This window comes from Festucalex cinctus, chromosome 2 (genome assembly GCF_051991245.1).
Source record: "Festucalex cinctus isolate MCC-2025b chromosome 2, RoL_Fcin_1.0, whole genome shotgun sequence".
In the NCBI taxonomy this organism is placed as follows: Eukaryota; Metazoa; Chordata; class Actinopteri; order Syngnathiformes; family Syngnathidae; genus Festucalex; species Festucalex cinctus.
Window position 1 is genome coordinate 37,915,820 of NC_135412.1, and position 17,589 is coordinate 37,933,408.

Consider the following 17,589-nt stretch of genomic DNA (forward strand, 5'->3'; position numbering starts at 1 on the left):
GTCAAGCGTAACTACTGTCCATCATTGCAAGTCCACTGTCGTAAGATTGTTGAAATAGCTTTAGTTGAAAATTGTGTCAGTTAGAGCATGTGTGCTTGCACAGTGTCAAAATAAATAACACATTAAAAAAAAGCCTCTGAAAGACTCAATCCCTTTTCCAAGGTCTGCATTTCAGGAAAGTAAGGCGGGTATAATAGTGATGATCATACCACCTCCCACTGAGGCTAAAAGCTGGCTGCCTGCTGACTTCCTGACAACCCGGGCATTACTATGTAATCACAGCTTACCATCTCCTGCACCGGGCAGACACAGAATCAACACATATAAGTGCATTTGCTTTCCAAGATGTAAACAAAAATGTACCGATGCATGCATAAAGATTGACTCAGACGCAGACACACACTTTTCAGTTCTCTCTAACACAAGCGATCACACGTTCGCAGCTTGCATATGTGTGAAGACAAATGTGAGAGGCAGCAAAAAGGCAGGGGCAGGTTATACGTGTATATATGGGTGTCGGTGTTGTTCTAAAATGCCAAGCATGGGCAACTTTCTTGCAGATCCTAAGTCAAGGCTTGCTGACTAACTTTGAGATAAATGTGCAGAAGACTCGAAACTGTGGGAGTGAATGAATGTCTAGGAAGAAAAATGCCACTAGAGATCAAATCCAATTCCAATTATATTTCTAGGCTTTTACCAATGACAGATTCCATACATAACATTTCTGCATTGCTAAACCTGAGATGAACTCACACAATTCTCACCTAACTACACTCAAACTGACAAAATGTCAACCAATTTGATATTGTTTTGCCATTCTTAGCAAGGTTGCCTCCTTGCTTTCGTTGTATTGTGGTCTCTCTTTTATCATATCCAAAAGAACAATTCTCAGTGGACTTCCTCTCCAATGAAGTGTCTCCACAGTGCTGGCATTTGTGACTCCCCTTAATGTATTACCATTCAGAACATTCATGTCAATCAAGGATGCATTTCGATGTAATTTAGAAATGTGTTAGATGCACGTGTGCATACGTACTACATGTACAGTCAGCATATGTATAATCAACAAAAATATACACGTAACACTTTTGTTTTTGATCCCATTTCTTATGAGATGAACTCGAAAATTTAAAACTTTTACCAGATACACAATATCACCATATCTCTCAAATATTGTTCACTAACCAGTCTAAATCTGTGATAGTGAGCACTTTTCTTTTGCCGAGATAATCCATCCCACCTCACAGGTGTGTCATATCAAGATGCTGATTAGACACCATGATTAGTGCACAGGTGCCACTCTGGAAGGTGCTTCCCAGAATCTTGTTTTGCTTTATGGTAATTTGATATATATATTTTTTAATATTCCTGCTCTTCAGTTTTGCCTCTCTGCTTCACCGCACTTGTGTCCTCAATTTTTGCCAAGTCTACCACACAAACTATAAACCAGGGTTGGCCGAGTTTGGTCCTTGAGAGCCCCTATCCAGCCTGTTTTCCATGTTTCTCTCCACTAACACACCTGATTCATGATCTGGATCGTTAGTAACAATGCCGGGTGAAGTAGCTGTCATGCTATGGTGTCCACATTGGAACTTACGGGGTACGTTTTGAAATCTTTCCACTCTAGAGCTTGGTTTCAAAAGTGATCGATTTCAAGCTCCGAAACCGAGCTGCTGTGTGGACGAACTACCTAAACGGTAAGAAACTTGTGCAGATACACTGAAACGGGGTTTTGTGTGAACAGGGCCTCAGTCTCTTGTTTCCTATCAGTGTGTGCACGTCCTTTGTATGTCAGTGTCATATTTTGTCGTTGCCCCATGTCCTGCTGTGCCCTTGCTTAATTTATCCTTTTGATTATGGACTTTGGGGCATATTCACTAAGAATGCGCTGCGTCCGGTAATAGCGCGAAATATTGCACCACAACTGCACCCGCAGTCTGCGCCCAGTTACCCACCTATTCACTAAGGATATTGCTCTAATCATATACCGGCGCAAACACGCCCACAAAACTGAAGGTTTGGAGCAAACTGCACCTGATTTACCACACAAGGCAGTGGATTTGCGCCAAGAACATGGTTGTTATAGTAACAGTTGCGAGAAAGATGACATTATCAGAAAGCGAGGTTAGACCGAGAGTAAGCGTTTAGAGCGCCCTTAAGCTGTATAGAGCAGAGAGGACGACAATGACGTCATTCATTCATAAAATACAAATTATTGGTGCGATCGTTTTTTGAAAATACATTTTCAGAGGTTGGCGTGGGCGTACAGTATGCATCTGGCACGTAAAAATGATCGTAAAATGCCTCCCCGCCTTTGCCGATCAGCCCGGGTTACGTTATGTGTCCTAAACCAACACGGGGAAAATTCCCCCCTCTCTCTCTCCCTCTCTGCGTGATCAGCCGTGCATGTTGTGCTGCAAATGGCACGCACTGCTGTCATGATCCCGGGATCGAAGTTGCGTCAGGTTAATACATGCTTTCCAAAAACGTTATTTGCGTCACGCAAAGTCGGTGTGGTATTTGCGCTGGCGTTAGTGAATTAGACGCTCTGTATCAATGAGTCTCATTTGCATTGGGGTGGGCATATCTTGCGTCAAATGTATGCAAAATACCTAATTTACATAAGCACAAATAACACTGGCGCACTGTGACGCAATCTGTATGGCAGCGCACTTAGTGACGGATTTCCCCATCTGCGCGTGTTTAGTGAATTAGGTGCTTTTTGCTCCATTTTTTGCCGGTTAGAGCGGTGCAAAGGCGACGCAAACCTTGAGTGAATGGGCCCCTATGTGTTTTTGTGTTGGCCTGCCAGTTCTGCGTTCTCCTCCACGCTTTCATTTAACTAAAGCATCCACCTTGGACTTATCCCTGCCTTCTGCCTTTGTTTCCTTGCACTTGGGTCCACCACCAACCTCCACAAACAAAACAAAAAAAGAAAAGATCTTTTGCTGACCTATTGTTTTGGTCAAAGCCCTTCAACCACAGGTAATAGTTGGGCAATAGGACCATTAAAAAGCTTTAATCTTTAGATCCTTTTCAGCCCATGGCAGTCCTCAAATTTAATTGCGAACATCTCAGAGGCTTTGTGTCCCCTTAAAGTTTGGTCCCCTCATGCACATTCACATCAAAGCACCCACCCATGGACCTTTTACATATTATGCAGCCAGTTCTCAGACCTCAGCCAGAACGTAGCAAGCACCCATGGGACCCTATTACCAGTGACACCACCACCAGGCTCTCCTTGCACACTGACAGGTAGTGAGCACTTTAGTGCAAAAGATACAAAGACAAAAAGCAATGCTCGATAGAGTACAGTAGAAAAAAAAAAAAAAAAAAAAGACCACTGTTGAGTCAAGAGGATGAAATGAGGAGCCGTTAAAATACCAGACCAAGGAATAAGCAAGGGTTGTTGTGATGAGAAAATAACAGTTATGTGTATTGTATAATAATTTTTTGTGTTTGTAGCGTTTCTAAGAAATTGAACTAAGGTTATATCTTAAGGTTTTTTAATCTTCGCTATGAATGTAAATGACATAATTAATTTCAACAAAGTTTTGTGGTAGCATATACAGTAGAAAAAAATCAGTGTCTGTGTGCTACCGAGTGTTTAACTGCATGTCACTGCACGCAGCAGCAGCAGCAGGGTTTCTCCCTCACAAGTGTGTACAGTTGTTGAGAAAATCGTTGCTGTGACAGATGAGCTGTCGCCATTTTTCTCTGCTCTACAGAGGCAGATGTCTGCTCTTGATCTCCGTCTGTTGCCTTTTGTTTCACTCTGCAAAGTGAGTCAATTAGCTAACAAGCAGCAAACGAGGAGATAAGACCAATTAAACGATAGTGGATGTGATCATGTAATTATGACAATGACTTTGGTGAGTCACCAGGTCAACATCAGGAAGAGGCAGTTGTATGGATGACATAGGGTAGGGTGACCAGATTTTCAGAATTAAAAACTGGGACAATACAAATTTGCTGAAAATCAAATAGACAATAAATTCTCACCAGGAACTATCCATCCATCCATCCATTTTCTTGACCGCTTATTCCTCACAAGGGTCGCGGGGGCTGCTGGCGCCTATCTCAGCTGGCTCTGGGCAGCAGGCGGGGGACACCCCGGACCGGTTGCCAACCAATCGCAGGGCACACAGAGACGAACAACCATCCACACTCACACGCACACCTAGGGACAATTCGGAGCGCCCAATTAACCTGCCATGCATGTCTTTGGAATGTGGGAGGAGACCGGAGTACCCAGAGAAGACCCACGCGGGCACGGGGAGAACATGCAAACTCCACCCAGGAAGGTCCGAGCCTGGACTCGAACCGGAGACCTCAGAACTGGGAAGCGGACGTGCTAACCACCAGGAACTATTTATAACAAATTAATTTAATCGCTAGTCAATCTAGTGGCCAGTGGTTGTGTTATTACTTTAGCTAATAAAAAATGCTCTCTTGGTCGACAGTTCAACAACACTAGTCATGCACTCAACATTATACAACTTTTTTTTTGCGGGGTCATGGCAGCTTTTTGAAACTGGCTGTGTTTTCCTCACGCCGGTCCTGCATTGTAATATTGGAAATACGCCGTCAGAAAATCTCAGCTTGCATTGGGTCTGACTGGAGACCGCAGGATGAGGCTAGAAGGACCATCCATTTTCTTGACCGCTTATTCCTCACAAGGGTCGCGGGGGGTGCTGGCGCCTATCTCAGCTGGCTCTGGGCAGTAGGCGGGAGACACCCTGGACTGGTTGCCAGCCAATCGCAGGGCACACAGAGACAAACAACCATCCACACTCACAAGCACACCTAGGGACAATTCGGAGCGCCCAATTAACCTGCCATGCATGTCTTTGGAATGTGGGAGGAGACCGGAGTACCTGGAGAAGACCCCCGCGGGCACAGGGAGAACATGCAAGCTCCACCCAGGAAGGCCGGAGCCTGGACTCGAACCGGAGTCCTCAGAACTGGGAGGCGGACGTGCTAACCACTCAACCACCGTGCCACCTAGAAGGACCATATTTCCCATAAATCTTAAACACAAAAGCAGGAAGTAGTTCTAATTCTGGTAGGACGAAAACATGCCCGCTAGTGGATGAGAACAAGAACGCAAATGTGAAATATGAAAGTAAATAGGAACGAATATTGTAGTTAATTTAGATTCCTAATAACGTGAAAGTAAACAGGAATAAATATTACAGTTAAATCCCTTTTTAGCCCTTATCATTAGGGCAATTTGAAAAAAAGTGCAACCAAAGAAAATTTGAAGCTGTTCTTGAACCATTTGGAGTATCAGCATAGTTTTTCTTTTCTTTTTTTAAGACTACACACTATGAATTGTTGCCACCAATGGGATGTTAAGGGGATAACCCCTTTTCGAACAAATATTACAGTTAAATTCCTTTGTAATTGGTTTATTGTATGAATTGCTATGACAACTGTGTGATTGACATACACATGGCCCAAACAAATTGGCTTAAAAACTGAGACGCCGGAACGGGACCTGTTTAAAACTGGGACAAAAAAATGGGGCTGGCGAAATCCACTGAGACTTGGGACACAATGCTCAAATTGGACTGTCCCAGTTAAATGGGACTTCTGGTCACCCGAACAGAGAATATACACAAGCTGTTATACAGTGTTCCGTCGCTCTATCGCATCTCACCTTTTGCGTCCTTGCTGTTTCGCTGATTTTTTCCGTCTGTGATCATAACAGATTTTTATTTGTGATGTATCGCAGGTTTACCTCGCTATTTTGCGACCGGGAACTCGGAGCCCCTAAAATTCATGTCCCCTTAATGTGGGTGTGTTCGGAAATACGCTTTGAGCACGCTGCTTCACTCAGACCATTCAGAAACTCAGAACAGTCTTCAATTGTGTCATTTGGTTATTCATATTGCCACAAAATAAGGAGCCAGCTTATGCAATTAAAGGAAAGTTAAGGAAACAGCAGTTGTATCTTCAAATGGCTTACCTTAAATAAAATACCGCATTGCATTGTTGCCAAAAGGTAAAATACTGGTGGATTCATAAGCCTTTTTGATATTTCCTTCTTGAAAGTGAAACCAAGCTACCATGACTTCTTCTTCTTCTTCTTCTTCTTCTTCTTCTTCAAATTAAAATAATGGATAATCGTTTTTTTAGGGTAGGCTTACATAAAACAAAGATTTCATCCATTAGGCCAAAATGTAATCCAATCTTTCCAGGGTCCAACTGCCATGGTGTGGGTTCAAACTCAAGGTACAATCTCAGGGACTTTTGATTTTAGAGATTCCAATGTTTTTCTCTTAAAACTTTCCACTAACTTCAGTGAGAACATGTTGGTTAAAAATAAATAAATAAACCTCAGCTAAGCAGGGGTATTCTGCATAATATTGGATATTATGCATAATGTATGCAACTTCCAAGACTGGTTTACATCTTTAAAAACTGGTTAGAGAATTGGAGAAAACTGTGGAGTTATTTATGAATGTGTGAAAGCAAGCAGTAAGAACCTCCAGACCACAGAGTCCCTCTCGTATGAAGATGGTCTAATAACCATGGCTTCAAGTTCAACTCGAGGTGCGATTGCTCCGCAGATTATCATCCCCAAATACACTTTGATGGCAATAACCAACCTCCTTCATCATGTTATGTTTACTGTCCATATTGCTTCTGAAGAGACACCACCTGAGAATGTGCCTGCACTTTTAACAGGACTTTTTTTTATTTTATTTTTAAGGTGGCATCTTTATTGTGGCCATTCCCCTTTGATCTCACCTGCCGTGTGATTGACAGGTGAGTTCATTTGGGAAATACACTTTTCCAATTGTATTGACTTGTCCACCTCACTATCCTATTAGCAAATTTACAGATGGTCATCAGTGACCATCTATTGTGCTATCTATTGTATTATACTATTGCTGTTGCATATTTCTTCATGACATAGTGAGGCGGGTAACCTTGGCAATGTTTTGTTATGATAGCCAACCTTGATAATTACGCATTGATTATGTCTCCAGAGAAAGGAAAAAAATGTTACATGCAGTATTTCATCAGTTGTGTAAAACTGTATTGTCGTCTGATGTCATATTTCATAACTATATACCGGAACTATCTTTGTCCAGATTATTACAGTAGTACACAGCATTTATTGTATGTCTACTCTTTACTGTACCGTATGTGTTGTAGGCTATGGATTTATGGAACCAAATTGACTTGGCAATTAACCATTTATATTCCAAAAATATAGGTACACTAAAATACATAAAAGAAACAGGTGAGTATAGCACTGTTTAATACACACAAGTAAGTAAAAGCGATGTAATACCTGTATTGCATTCAGAAGGAAAAATAAAATAAGGAAAAAATTGTGCTTAAGGAACAGAATTGGCAGCAAATTGCTCCTCACGGCAACCGTTTTTCGGCACATCTCTTACAATGTTATTTTGACCAACGTCAAACCCCAAATCAGTTCCAGGCTCGGGACATGAACTCTTGCTAAATGCTAACATGTTCATTGTGAAGGAAAACACGTTGTGTCACGCTTCCCTCGGCACCTACAAAACAAAAGTCAATACAAATTATAGCTGTAAAGACACCTTTATTGTGACAAGGTGCCACAAAAACACAGAGCATCTAAAAATGGCATGCGGAAATGACATTTTTCATGCAAGGACTTGGAGCAAGCTTTCCGTAAAAGCACACCCAAATTTTTTACGGAGGTGATTAATAATATATGCGCAATGTAAGTGTATTTCGAGCCTTGAAACTAATACATCAATTGTAGAGCAATGCATTTAACGTACAATAACTGTAATGTTTCAAATATGGGGAAAAAATGAGTTAGATTATTCCGTTTATGAAAAAAATGTGGTTACCTAACGCCATTTGTTTCAACAGCGATATTCCCAACACAATAATGCACTCTAAGCATTAATATAAAACTTATAAACATAGATCGTTATACCTAGACTTATTTAGAATCAGTTCTCAACCATATGGTGAATGCAAAAATTCTCTTCTTTTTATAATTATCATCCTTCAAAAACACAGCAATTTACCGCCTGATCTGATGATAATGGGGAGAATAATAAGAACTGATGTAAAATTAAATGACATTTCAGTCTAAATATCATGGGAAATTCCAGTAGCGTACTATCCCTTTCTGATGTTGCAACTAGTGACTTAATTCAAAGTGCCAGTACAAGGTTGAAGGCTGTGACACTGGTGGTGGTGATGTCGCCCTACATTCCAATAAATCCTTGAAGGCTGTATACATTCTATGTATATTGCAATGTTAGGTATGCTGAAAATATGTAAATCCATTTGCTTTTTGTGATGTAATATGTATAATCATACATACACAACCTCATAAACGCACACCCAACACACACAAAATGAATGTTTCTATTATCAGTGGGACATTTTTCGCTGCTGGTAAAATGACCCTGTTGTCATTCATCTTCATCGCATTCCCTAAGGACAAAGCAGGAAAAGATGAGGAAGTTATAGATGGAGCGATAGAAAGAGAGAGATGATGAGATACTACAAGGAAGAATAAATACAATGTCCAAGACTTTCATTGCGGTACAAAGGTATGGCATTGATTTTGGGATGGGGAATTAATAATGTCTTGCCTGCACAATGCAGTGTCACATGGTGAAGAGTTATGTAGGCAGTTGAGCTCTGGCTTACAGCTAGAATGTGACAAAAGATGGCAAAACAAGAACAAGGATGAGTTAAAACAACATTTACTTGACAAAGCCAATTGTCAGGCGCAACACAGGCGCATCTTTGGGCAATGCTGTCACTTTTAATGGTGTCTTTTCTCAAAAAGGCTTACTGTCTTTCTTTCACTCTCTTTTATGAGGAGTCATGGTTGTAACAAATCAAATGTAATGTGCTTCATTTTGTGCCTGGGTAGAATGTTCTTATATGATATCGTACAGAATACGAAGTGATGAAAGTAATATTACGCCGCGATGATAACGTTTCTATTGTCGGTATCTTAGAAGCCTCTAGGCGGGAGTTTGAATGAAGGCAATGACAAGAGACTAGAAAGCAAAGTCACATGAAAAAAAAACTGCTTAAGAAGACTCAGTCATTTTACATTGGTAAACCCTGGACATACTGTACCATCACATACTATCACTACTACTAACGTTTAACACCAAGTAACACTGCAAAATGTCCTTAGCGCCTCAACTCCAACTATATTGATCAACATTAAAATATATTTTGTATACTACTCGTTCATCTCTATAGGCCTACCCATTATTTCACTCTCTCAGAACAAAACCTTCAGTTACATATGTCACTTCGGACCCCTTGAAGCACAGATTTCTTGCTGATGAGATATCCATCCATTCATTATCTGTCCTGCCTATCCCCACTACATCGCAGGTGAGCTGGAGCCTATCCCAGCTGATTTTGGGCGAGAGATGTGGTACACCCTTAACTGGTCACTAACCAATCGCAAGGGCTGGTGAGATATGTTCTTATTTATTTTTACACCCATGCCTCTTTTCGACTTTTGTGTAATTGGGCTGGGCAAGTGGGCATGTGCCTGCATCTGTGCATGGACCGGCATATGGGCATAAGCCTTTATCTCGCCATGTCATACTCACTTACTGGCCAAGGATGAATAATAGCACACATCCTCCAAGCGGCACCGGCGCACATGAAGCGATAGATGTGAAGTGACAAATGTTGAGGGCGGATTCCTGGTAAGTGCTCGTCTATGATAGTCAGCCGGCTCATTGTGGTAAATTTACTGACAAAAGACAGCATGAGTTAGGCGGAGGCATTTCAAAAGACAACAAAGCTAACAAATGGCCGATGTTAATGCCAATAGCCCTCCTGAAATGTGCAACATCTGAGCTGTGAAAAAGTGGTGCTAACTTAAAATCAGTGCCCCATACGGCTGTGGGACGCATTCAGACGGGTGCCAAAAACTTGCTCCCAGCTTTGAAGTGTGCAAAGAAAATGAAATACATTTAAAAAAAAAAAAAAAAAAGTATATATGTTAATACTAAAATTGAAAATTTCACACCACTTGACATGTTATCTCACACCCCTTGAGGGTGCAAAAACACCAAAGTTGTGAACCCCTGTGTATCAGGCAAACAATCACATTTGGCCACTTTTCATTCTTGAAATAAAATGTACCATGAAAGTGAAATATGAATTAGATTTACTAATATAACCATCTGCGATTGGCTGGCAACCAGTTCAGGATGTATCCCGCCTGCTGCCCAAAGCCAGCTGACCCTTGTGAGGAGCAAGCAGTTAAGAAAATGGATGGATGGATAATATAACCATGAAGAAAAATAAGGTTGCCAAATTCTTGTCTCTGATTGAAGTTTTTTATTCAGTGCTTGCACCCTAATGGTCACCTTACATTGCTTCTAATCTAGACTCTCTGCAAATCTGAATTTCTGTCTTAAATTTATAACTTGTTATCGTGGATGATTTGCAGTAATACTAGAGTGGCTTAAACTAATAGAGATAAACTGAGATGATTCCTTGTATCTGTTTTTTTTTTTTTTTTTTACATACTTGGCCAATAAAGATTATTCTGATATTTAGAAACAAACCACTCAGTACAGTTCAATTCGGCATGTTGCATTTTAGGGAAAACCCCTAGAAGAATATTGACACATCACAAATGTGATACAGAAAATAGCCGAAAAGAGAAAACTATAGATGAAAAGTCGCATACAAGTAGACACAAACAAACTGACAAACGAAACGAAAACATAACCTTGGTGGAGGTAGTAAAAAGAAAGCATGTAGAGTGCACAAGCTTTTTGCATCCAATTCTCAAGGCCTGCATTATTCAGCAAATGGTGACGGTTCCATTTTCTCTCCCTTGCGAAGATGGAAGCTGGGTGGCCCAAGGAAGCTAATCCAGCCAGTCAATCATCATTTTCACATAATGTCTCAGCCACTTTATTATATTGGATAGCTAGTATGACATAAACTGTGGAACAATCCTGAAGCAGTTTCCTGACAAGCTAATCTTGGTTGAGATGAAACATGTCAATAGTCATTCCATACAGTTTGACATGCACGCACGCACGCACGCGCGCACACCCACACAGCAATAAGCATACTGACGAACATTTTTGAAGCCATCATAGCAACTCATTGAGGAAACCGATTATCTGGTGTCCGACCTGGATCCGCAAGGGTTATTAAGGTGAAGTGGCCCCTCTCTCCGTCTTCTCAACCAATACAAGCCATTAATGCAAAGGCATAGCTGGGCGCGCATCTAAATGTTTCATTACCACAAGACCGGAGACGCCGAAATTTCATCGGCCTTCTCTGATTGGTGTGCTGCATTTCAGGCTGCTCTGCAGCGTGGATGAGAGGAAAGCATGACAAATTGAAATAAATGAGAGGGGAGAAAAGGTGGTGTGCAATAGTTGCTCCTCCTCTGGAGGAGATGGATGGAGGGAAAGATGATGACAGAGAGAAAGAAAAAGTTGTAAAGATTTGGACAAAAGGAAGCAAAGGTTGGGGGACACAAGAAATAAAGGCTGAACAGGTTAGTATTAATTTACTATGTGACCATTGCTGATAAATGTCCAGTCTGTTATGATACAATTTGGATACAGAATGGAGTGACAAAAATGATTCAAATTAGTCATTAAGTTGTAATAAATTTTACCCATTGTGAGCGGTCTCTTTAGTTTTAACAAAATAATTTATTAAAATGTGTTTTTAGTTTCTCATCCCTGATCAACATCTCTGATTAATTTGAGGCACAGTCGAATTCCATCTCCATTGTGCTGCTTGCTATCATCCTATTCTGTTGTGTGTGTTATCTCTTGGCATGCAGACAGGTTGCTCCCTGCAGTGAACAGACATCACACAACGGCTACTTGGAAGGGAATGCCAGAGAATTAGCCTTTGCGAATATGCATAGCATCACTTCAGCAGACAGAAAGGGAGAGAGACAACAGCGTTTTTTGTGTAGCTGGCATAGATTTGTTAGGATAAGATACTTCACAGACTTTTGTTTGAAGATTTTTGTCTGCGGGTGTTTGGGGAGCCAATCATACCAATTACAGTGTGTGTGTCTTTATAATGAAGCAGTTTGTTTTAAATCTTTTGCTCACTTATGAAATATAAATGCAACGGATTCCCATTAGGATCGCAATGGTTGTTTATTATTTCGGCGAGATGAATAATTTAATTTTCATTTTTGCTAATGCAGCATTGGAAATGATGAGGATGGGCGACTTGTCATTAGCGGCGACTCTCGCATTAGTTGCAATTCCTAAGTCTTTCGGCTGATGTAAAAAAAAATAAAATAAAATACTTGCAAACTTTGGGTTGTAAAAAATAGGGAGATTTATTTTCAGCGGTGTATTGATCAGCCCACTGTATTTTATTTATTTATTTATTTATTTTTTGCTGGAGGCGCTGTTGTTTGACCAACATCCAGCCATGATTATTTGTTACCCACTGCACGAGCAACCAATCAAATGTTACTGTGGGAGTGCCAATGCTGGAGACACGTCACAACAGAGGGAGAGGCGCGCTGCAGCTGTTACAGCTAAAACATCTAACTGAAAAAAAGAGCAAAATTTCACATATTTAGACACTAGTCTGCAGACTCGGCTCAGCTCGTAGAACCCAGAGATCAAAGTAAACATGGTGAAGCGGCATTTAGTTGTTATGCTGCATGGAAATAACCTGGCAATAGCCAGATATTGTGATTCACTCAAGGGAGTTCTCCAGAATATCAATCTGGGACTCCTCCACGTTGATTTGCTCGGTAAAGGGAGGATATAAGCGAAGTGTGCATCTCGAATTCAAGGTGCATAATGGGTAGTGGCGTGGTGCATTGTGGGTAAACGAAACTACCAAACGGTCATTGAAAATTAATTGGAATTGGATTGGGTTTATGTGAGGGATCGCGAGATGCTGTGACTATCGCGAGACCGGTAGCGAGACTGGGAAAATCTAACATGGCGGCGCCCTGCTGCTAAAATAGAATTAGCTTTATATTTCTAATTAAACCCGAATTTAACGACTAGATAAATTCGATTTTTTTCTTTTCTAAGAAAGATCTGAAATATTATCCAGTGTGGACGACCTCGAACGCTTTATTGACGATTATTTTTTATAGCTGCGCGATGGATGATCTGGTGGCTAGTCGTGATAATCCTTCGAAAAAAAGGAAAAATGACTCGTCAACAGATACGGATGATTTAGTAACCGCTGACGTATCGGTGAGTATGCTGGATTCCATAAATAAAAAACTTGACGTCCTCTGTCTTATCCGCGAGGACGTCAAAGAATTAAAGGCAAGTTTGGAATTCGTAGGCGGCACGGTAGTCGAGTGGTTAGCACGTCCGCTTCCCAGTTCTGAGGTCTCCGGTTCGAGTCCAGGCTCGGACCTTCCTGGGTGGAGTTTGCATGTTCTCCCCGTACCCGCGTGGGTCTTCTCCAGGTACTCCGGTCTCCTCCCACATTCCAAAGACATGCATGGCAGGTTAATTGGGCGCTCCGAATTGTCCCTAGGTGTGCGTGTGAGTGTGGATGGTTGTTCGTCTCCGTGTGCCCTGCGATTGGTTGGCAACCAGTCCAGGGTGTCCCCCGCCTACTGCCCAGAGCCAGCTGAGATAGGCGCCAGCAGCCCCCGCGACCCTTGTGAGGAATAAGCGGTAAAGAAAATGGATGGATGGATGGATGGAATTCGTTAGCCAACAGGTAAGCGATCTCCAACGAGATAATTCCGAGCTACGCTCCTCTCTCGTAGCTGTCACAGCCGAGTTGGAGACGATTAAAAAGGAGAATAAAATGCTAAAGGAAACGGTCTTAGATGTTCAATCCCGTAGTATGCGGGAAAATCTAATATTTTCAGGTATATCCGAAAATACCCCAGATAATCCAGAGAGCGAGATAAAAAAAATGTATGACATTATCGCTAAAGATCCCTCAGGAGACGGTAAATAATATCTCTTTTCTCCGTGTACACCGGCTCGGAGCTCGTAAGGGCAATAAGCCCCGTCCTATTATTGCTAAGTTCGAACATTTTAAACATAAAGAATTGGTAAAAAGTAAAGGACGGGAGCTCAAAGGGACATCTTTCGGGATGAATGATCAATTCCCAAGAGAGATAAACGAGCGGCGAAAAGTACTGTTTCCTATAATGAAACAAAATAGACAGGAGGGTAAACGGACTTCGATGGTCGTTGATAAATTATATATCGACGCTCATATACATATTCATTTTTTGGGGGGGATGCGGGTGTATCGGAGTAGGGGAAATTTTTTCCCTCTGGTCCGACTCACCTGCTCCCAATTTTAATGCACCACACGCACACACTTGTATATACACTGGGTGGGGCCACATTCACGGTGTAAGGGTAGAGCTCGCCAGTCGGCGAGCTGGCGGACTCAGTAACAGGGTTAGGTGTCACTAGTACGCTGGCGTGACGACCGGGGCCTCTTCCCACCGGGCTCGGTGTTCTGGTGTTCCGCCTCTCCCCCGGTGCTTCCTCCTCTGCTTCCCCCCTCCCGCCGCTGTGCTCCTTTCGCACGGCTGGAGGTGGGGTAGGCACGTCTTCCCTCTCTGCGCTGCTGCCCGGTGCCGGTTTCCGGGGGGGCTCGCGGGGGGGTTGGCGGTCATCGGGGGGGGCGTCTTGTTTGGTGGGGGGGTGGCGGGGGGGTATGGGTGGGGGGGGGTTGGGTGTTGGGGGTCGGGGTGTGTTCGGGGGTTTGGGGGGGGTGGCGGGGCCTGGGTCGTGGCGGGTGGCGGGTTTGGGTGGGGTGCGGGGGGGTCGTGGGGGGATGGGGGATGGGGACCGGTGGGGCGCTGTGGGGGCCCGCCGGGCCTCGTTCTGCGGCCTTGGGCTCGGGGGTGTGGGCCGGGGCTGGGGCGGGGATGTTCCGGGCGTCTGGGTCGGCTCGCCGACCGGTGTCCGCTCGGGTGGCTTGGGGGTGGCCTTGGTGCTGCCTGGCCTGGTGATTCCGGGGGGGGGGGGGGGGGGGGGGGCGGTGCTCGCTTTGCTGGACCGCGGTTGACGGCTTCTCTCTTTGGTGGTGGTCCGTATGCATGCCAGATCCATCGCACCAGCATCTACTGAAACTCAACAGAAGTAGCCTCTCCCTCCCACAGCCCCTTGAATCAGTGGGTGCTGGTGTCTGTGGATCTCACTTTGCTTTATCTATCCTTCCCTCCTTCCTCTCTTTAGTTTTTCCTCTGGTCACTTGAGATCTCAATTTATTGGAAGTTTGAGGTTTCTGGGGTGGGCATAAGACTCTGGTTTTGTAACCACGCAGGAGGGGTTTGGTTGGTGCTGGATTTCACTTTGATGGATTGGATGTACTGACTTCTATGGATCTCACTCTGCCTCATCGATCCTTCCCTCCTTCCTCTCTTTAGTTTTTCCTCTGGTCTCTTTGAGATCTCGCTAATTTGTTGGAATTTAGAGGCTTCCGGGGTTGGCGTAAGACTTTGATTTTGTAACCATGGGGAAGGCAGGAAGTGTTTGGTCGGTGCTGGATTTCACTTTGATTTATCTTTCTTTTGTCTTTATTTTTCTGACCTTTTCTCTGGTCTCCTGACCATTTGAACCTCACGACTCTGGCAAGATTCTGAAGTACCTGGTTAACTCTTTGACTGCCAGCCATTTTCGGAAAAGGTAACCCCATACTGCCAGCTGATTTACAGAATTTTACCGATCTTTCAAGCTCCACAGAAAATGTTGTGTTAGGACTATGGAAACGTGGATACTACCAAATGAAAGATTGAAGTCTCATCTTTCATCTAAAAAAAGTTTGTTTCTACCTTATTCAGATCTTCAGTAATCAACAATAGAAAAGAGCTTCGTTTCACCCAAATCCTCTATTTTCTTCCAAAATACGGAGAAATCAAGCTTTTTGTGAAACGATGTTATTTCATGCACTCTAGTGAATTTGGCACTTTTTTTTTTGCATGAGTGATTCTACAAACACCTAAACTTCTATAAAACACTACCCCAACAATAAAAAAAGTGTTTTTTGATTGCAAAATAACAGTTTATTTACATGCAACAGTAGCAATCCGAACAAACAATTTGGAAAACTCTTTGCAAACTATTTACACGTGTGCAACAGTTTTTGGCAGTCTGCTTCTGCATGGACTGATTTGCGTAGAGGTTGGTATGATGAACGATGTGCTGGAGAAGTTCATCCGTGATGAAGAGCTCCAGGAATTCGCACGCAAACGCACGCAAACGCACACACGCAAACGCACGCACGCACGCACACATACACACACAAAAAAAAAAAAAAAAAAAAAAAAAAAAAAAAAAAAAAAAAAAAAAAAAAGAGCTCCAGGAATTCAGCTCTGCTGCAGCATCCCTTGGTCCTGGTTTTGCAGCAAAGGGGAAGATGGTTGGCTGCCAGCCGAATTCATCAACTTCAAGCCAGCCAGAATCTTTGGGATCTGCAAATATACATTTCAATATCATATATTATTTTAGAGCACTGTGATGCAATGTGTGTGTGTGTGTGTGTATGTTTACCTTTTTTTCTTGGATGTATTGATTGATGCACATTCTGTAAATTATAGAAGACGTTTACCATCAAATATTTTATTAGTGCTGTGGAGAATCTTTTTTTTTTCTTTTTACCTTTGTTCTGCTCACTGTGAGAAGGGTCACTTTGGGCCCTATGAGGAGGAGCTGAAAGAAACATATACAATTACAATACTATCGAAAGACTTTCCTTTTATTGTTGCGGTGTATTGAAAACGTTTTTTTACCTTTCTTTGTCGTAGAACCAGCGGTCGGACGTTGCTGTGAGCACGATCTATAAAATATACATTCACGTTTGTATAGGTAATAGATGTTTTAGTGTATATCAGCACATTTACACACGCTGCTAGCAGATCGACGGAAAAGGAAAGTAATCTTACTAGCATGTTAGCGCTTACCTTCACGTTCTTTGGAAGACTGTCCAAGACTGTCTTGCATCGGACCCATAGTAGTCGTCATCGTCCGATGAAACGTCATCTGTGCAGACGTGCTCGGTTGTGCACCACTTTTCTCCGGTGTTAGCATCGCTAGCCGGTGGGGCCTTAGGACGTTATTAGCATCGCTAGCCGGTGGGGCCTTAGGACGTGGTCGAAACGGCCGCGTCACCGCTTCAACTATGACTTAACCCCGTCATCACTGTGCTCTTGAGCACTGGTCGATGCTTTTGAGCTTTGAAAATAAGGATCAAGCGTGAGCTGATTGCCATCTGTAGCCTTTTTGACTCCCTTAGTCAAGTTAGCCATTCTCTCCCCCTCAACACTCTAGCTCAGCCTCTCTTGACTCGTGACTTAATGAGTATAAATTTATACATATTTGCACGCGCACGCAAACGCACGCACGCAAACGCACGCACGCAAACGCACACACGCAAACGCACGCACACATACACACACACACACACACACACACACACACACACACACACACACACACACACACACACACACACACAAAAGAGCAATGATGATAAGACGTTGAATCGGTAAGACTACCGAATGAACAATTCTGAGCTCTTTTTTTAAAAAAAAAGAAAAAAAAAAAGAAAGAAAATTAATTGGTTCCGATGGAATCGGCA

The 17,589-nt window shown here is 42.8% G+C and overlaps 1 protein-coding gene across 1 annotated transcript; it reads right to left on the reverse strand.

The window, feature by feature from the left end:
- Positions 1-276: 276 nt before the first annotated feature.
- Positions 277-17,233, reverse strand: LOC144013223 (uncharacterized). Its single transcript, XM_077511818.1, has 6 exons — positions 16,913-17,233; positions 16,742-16,788; positions 16,611-16,661; positions 16,503-16,536; positions 16,310-16,423; positions 277-293 (listed from the first exon to the last, which is right to left on the reverse strand). The coding sequence occupies exons 1-6, from the start codon at positions 17,037-17,039 to the stop codon at positions 277-279; spliced, it is 390 nt and encodes a 129-aa protein (XP_077367944.1). The 5' UTR covers positions 17,040-17,233.
- Positions 17,234-17,589: the final 356 nt, after the last annotated feature.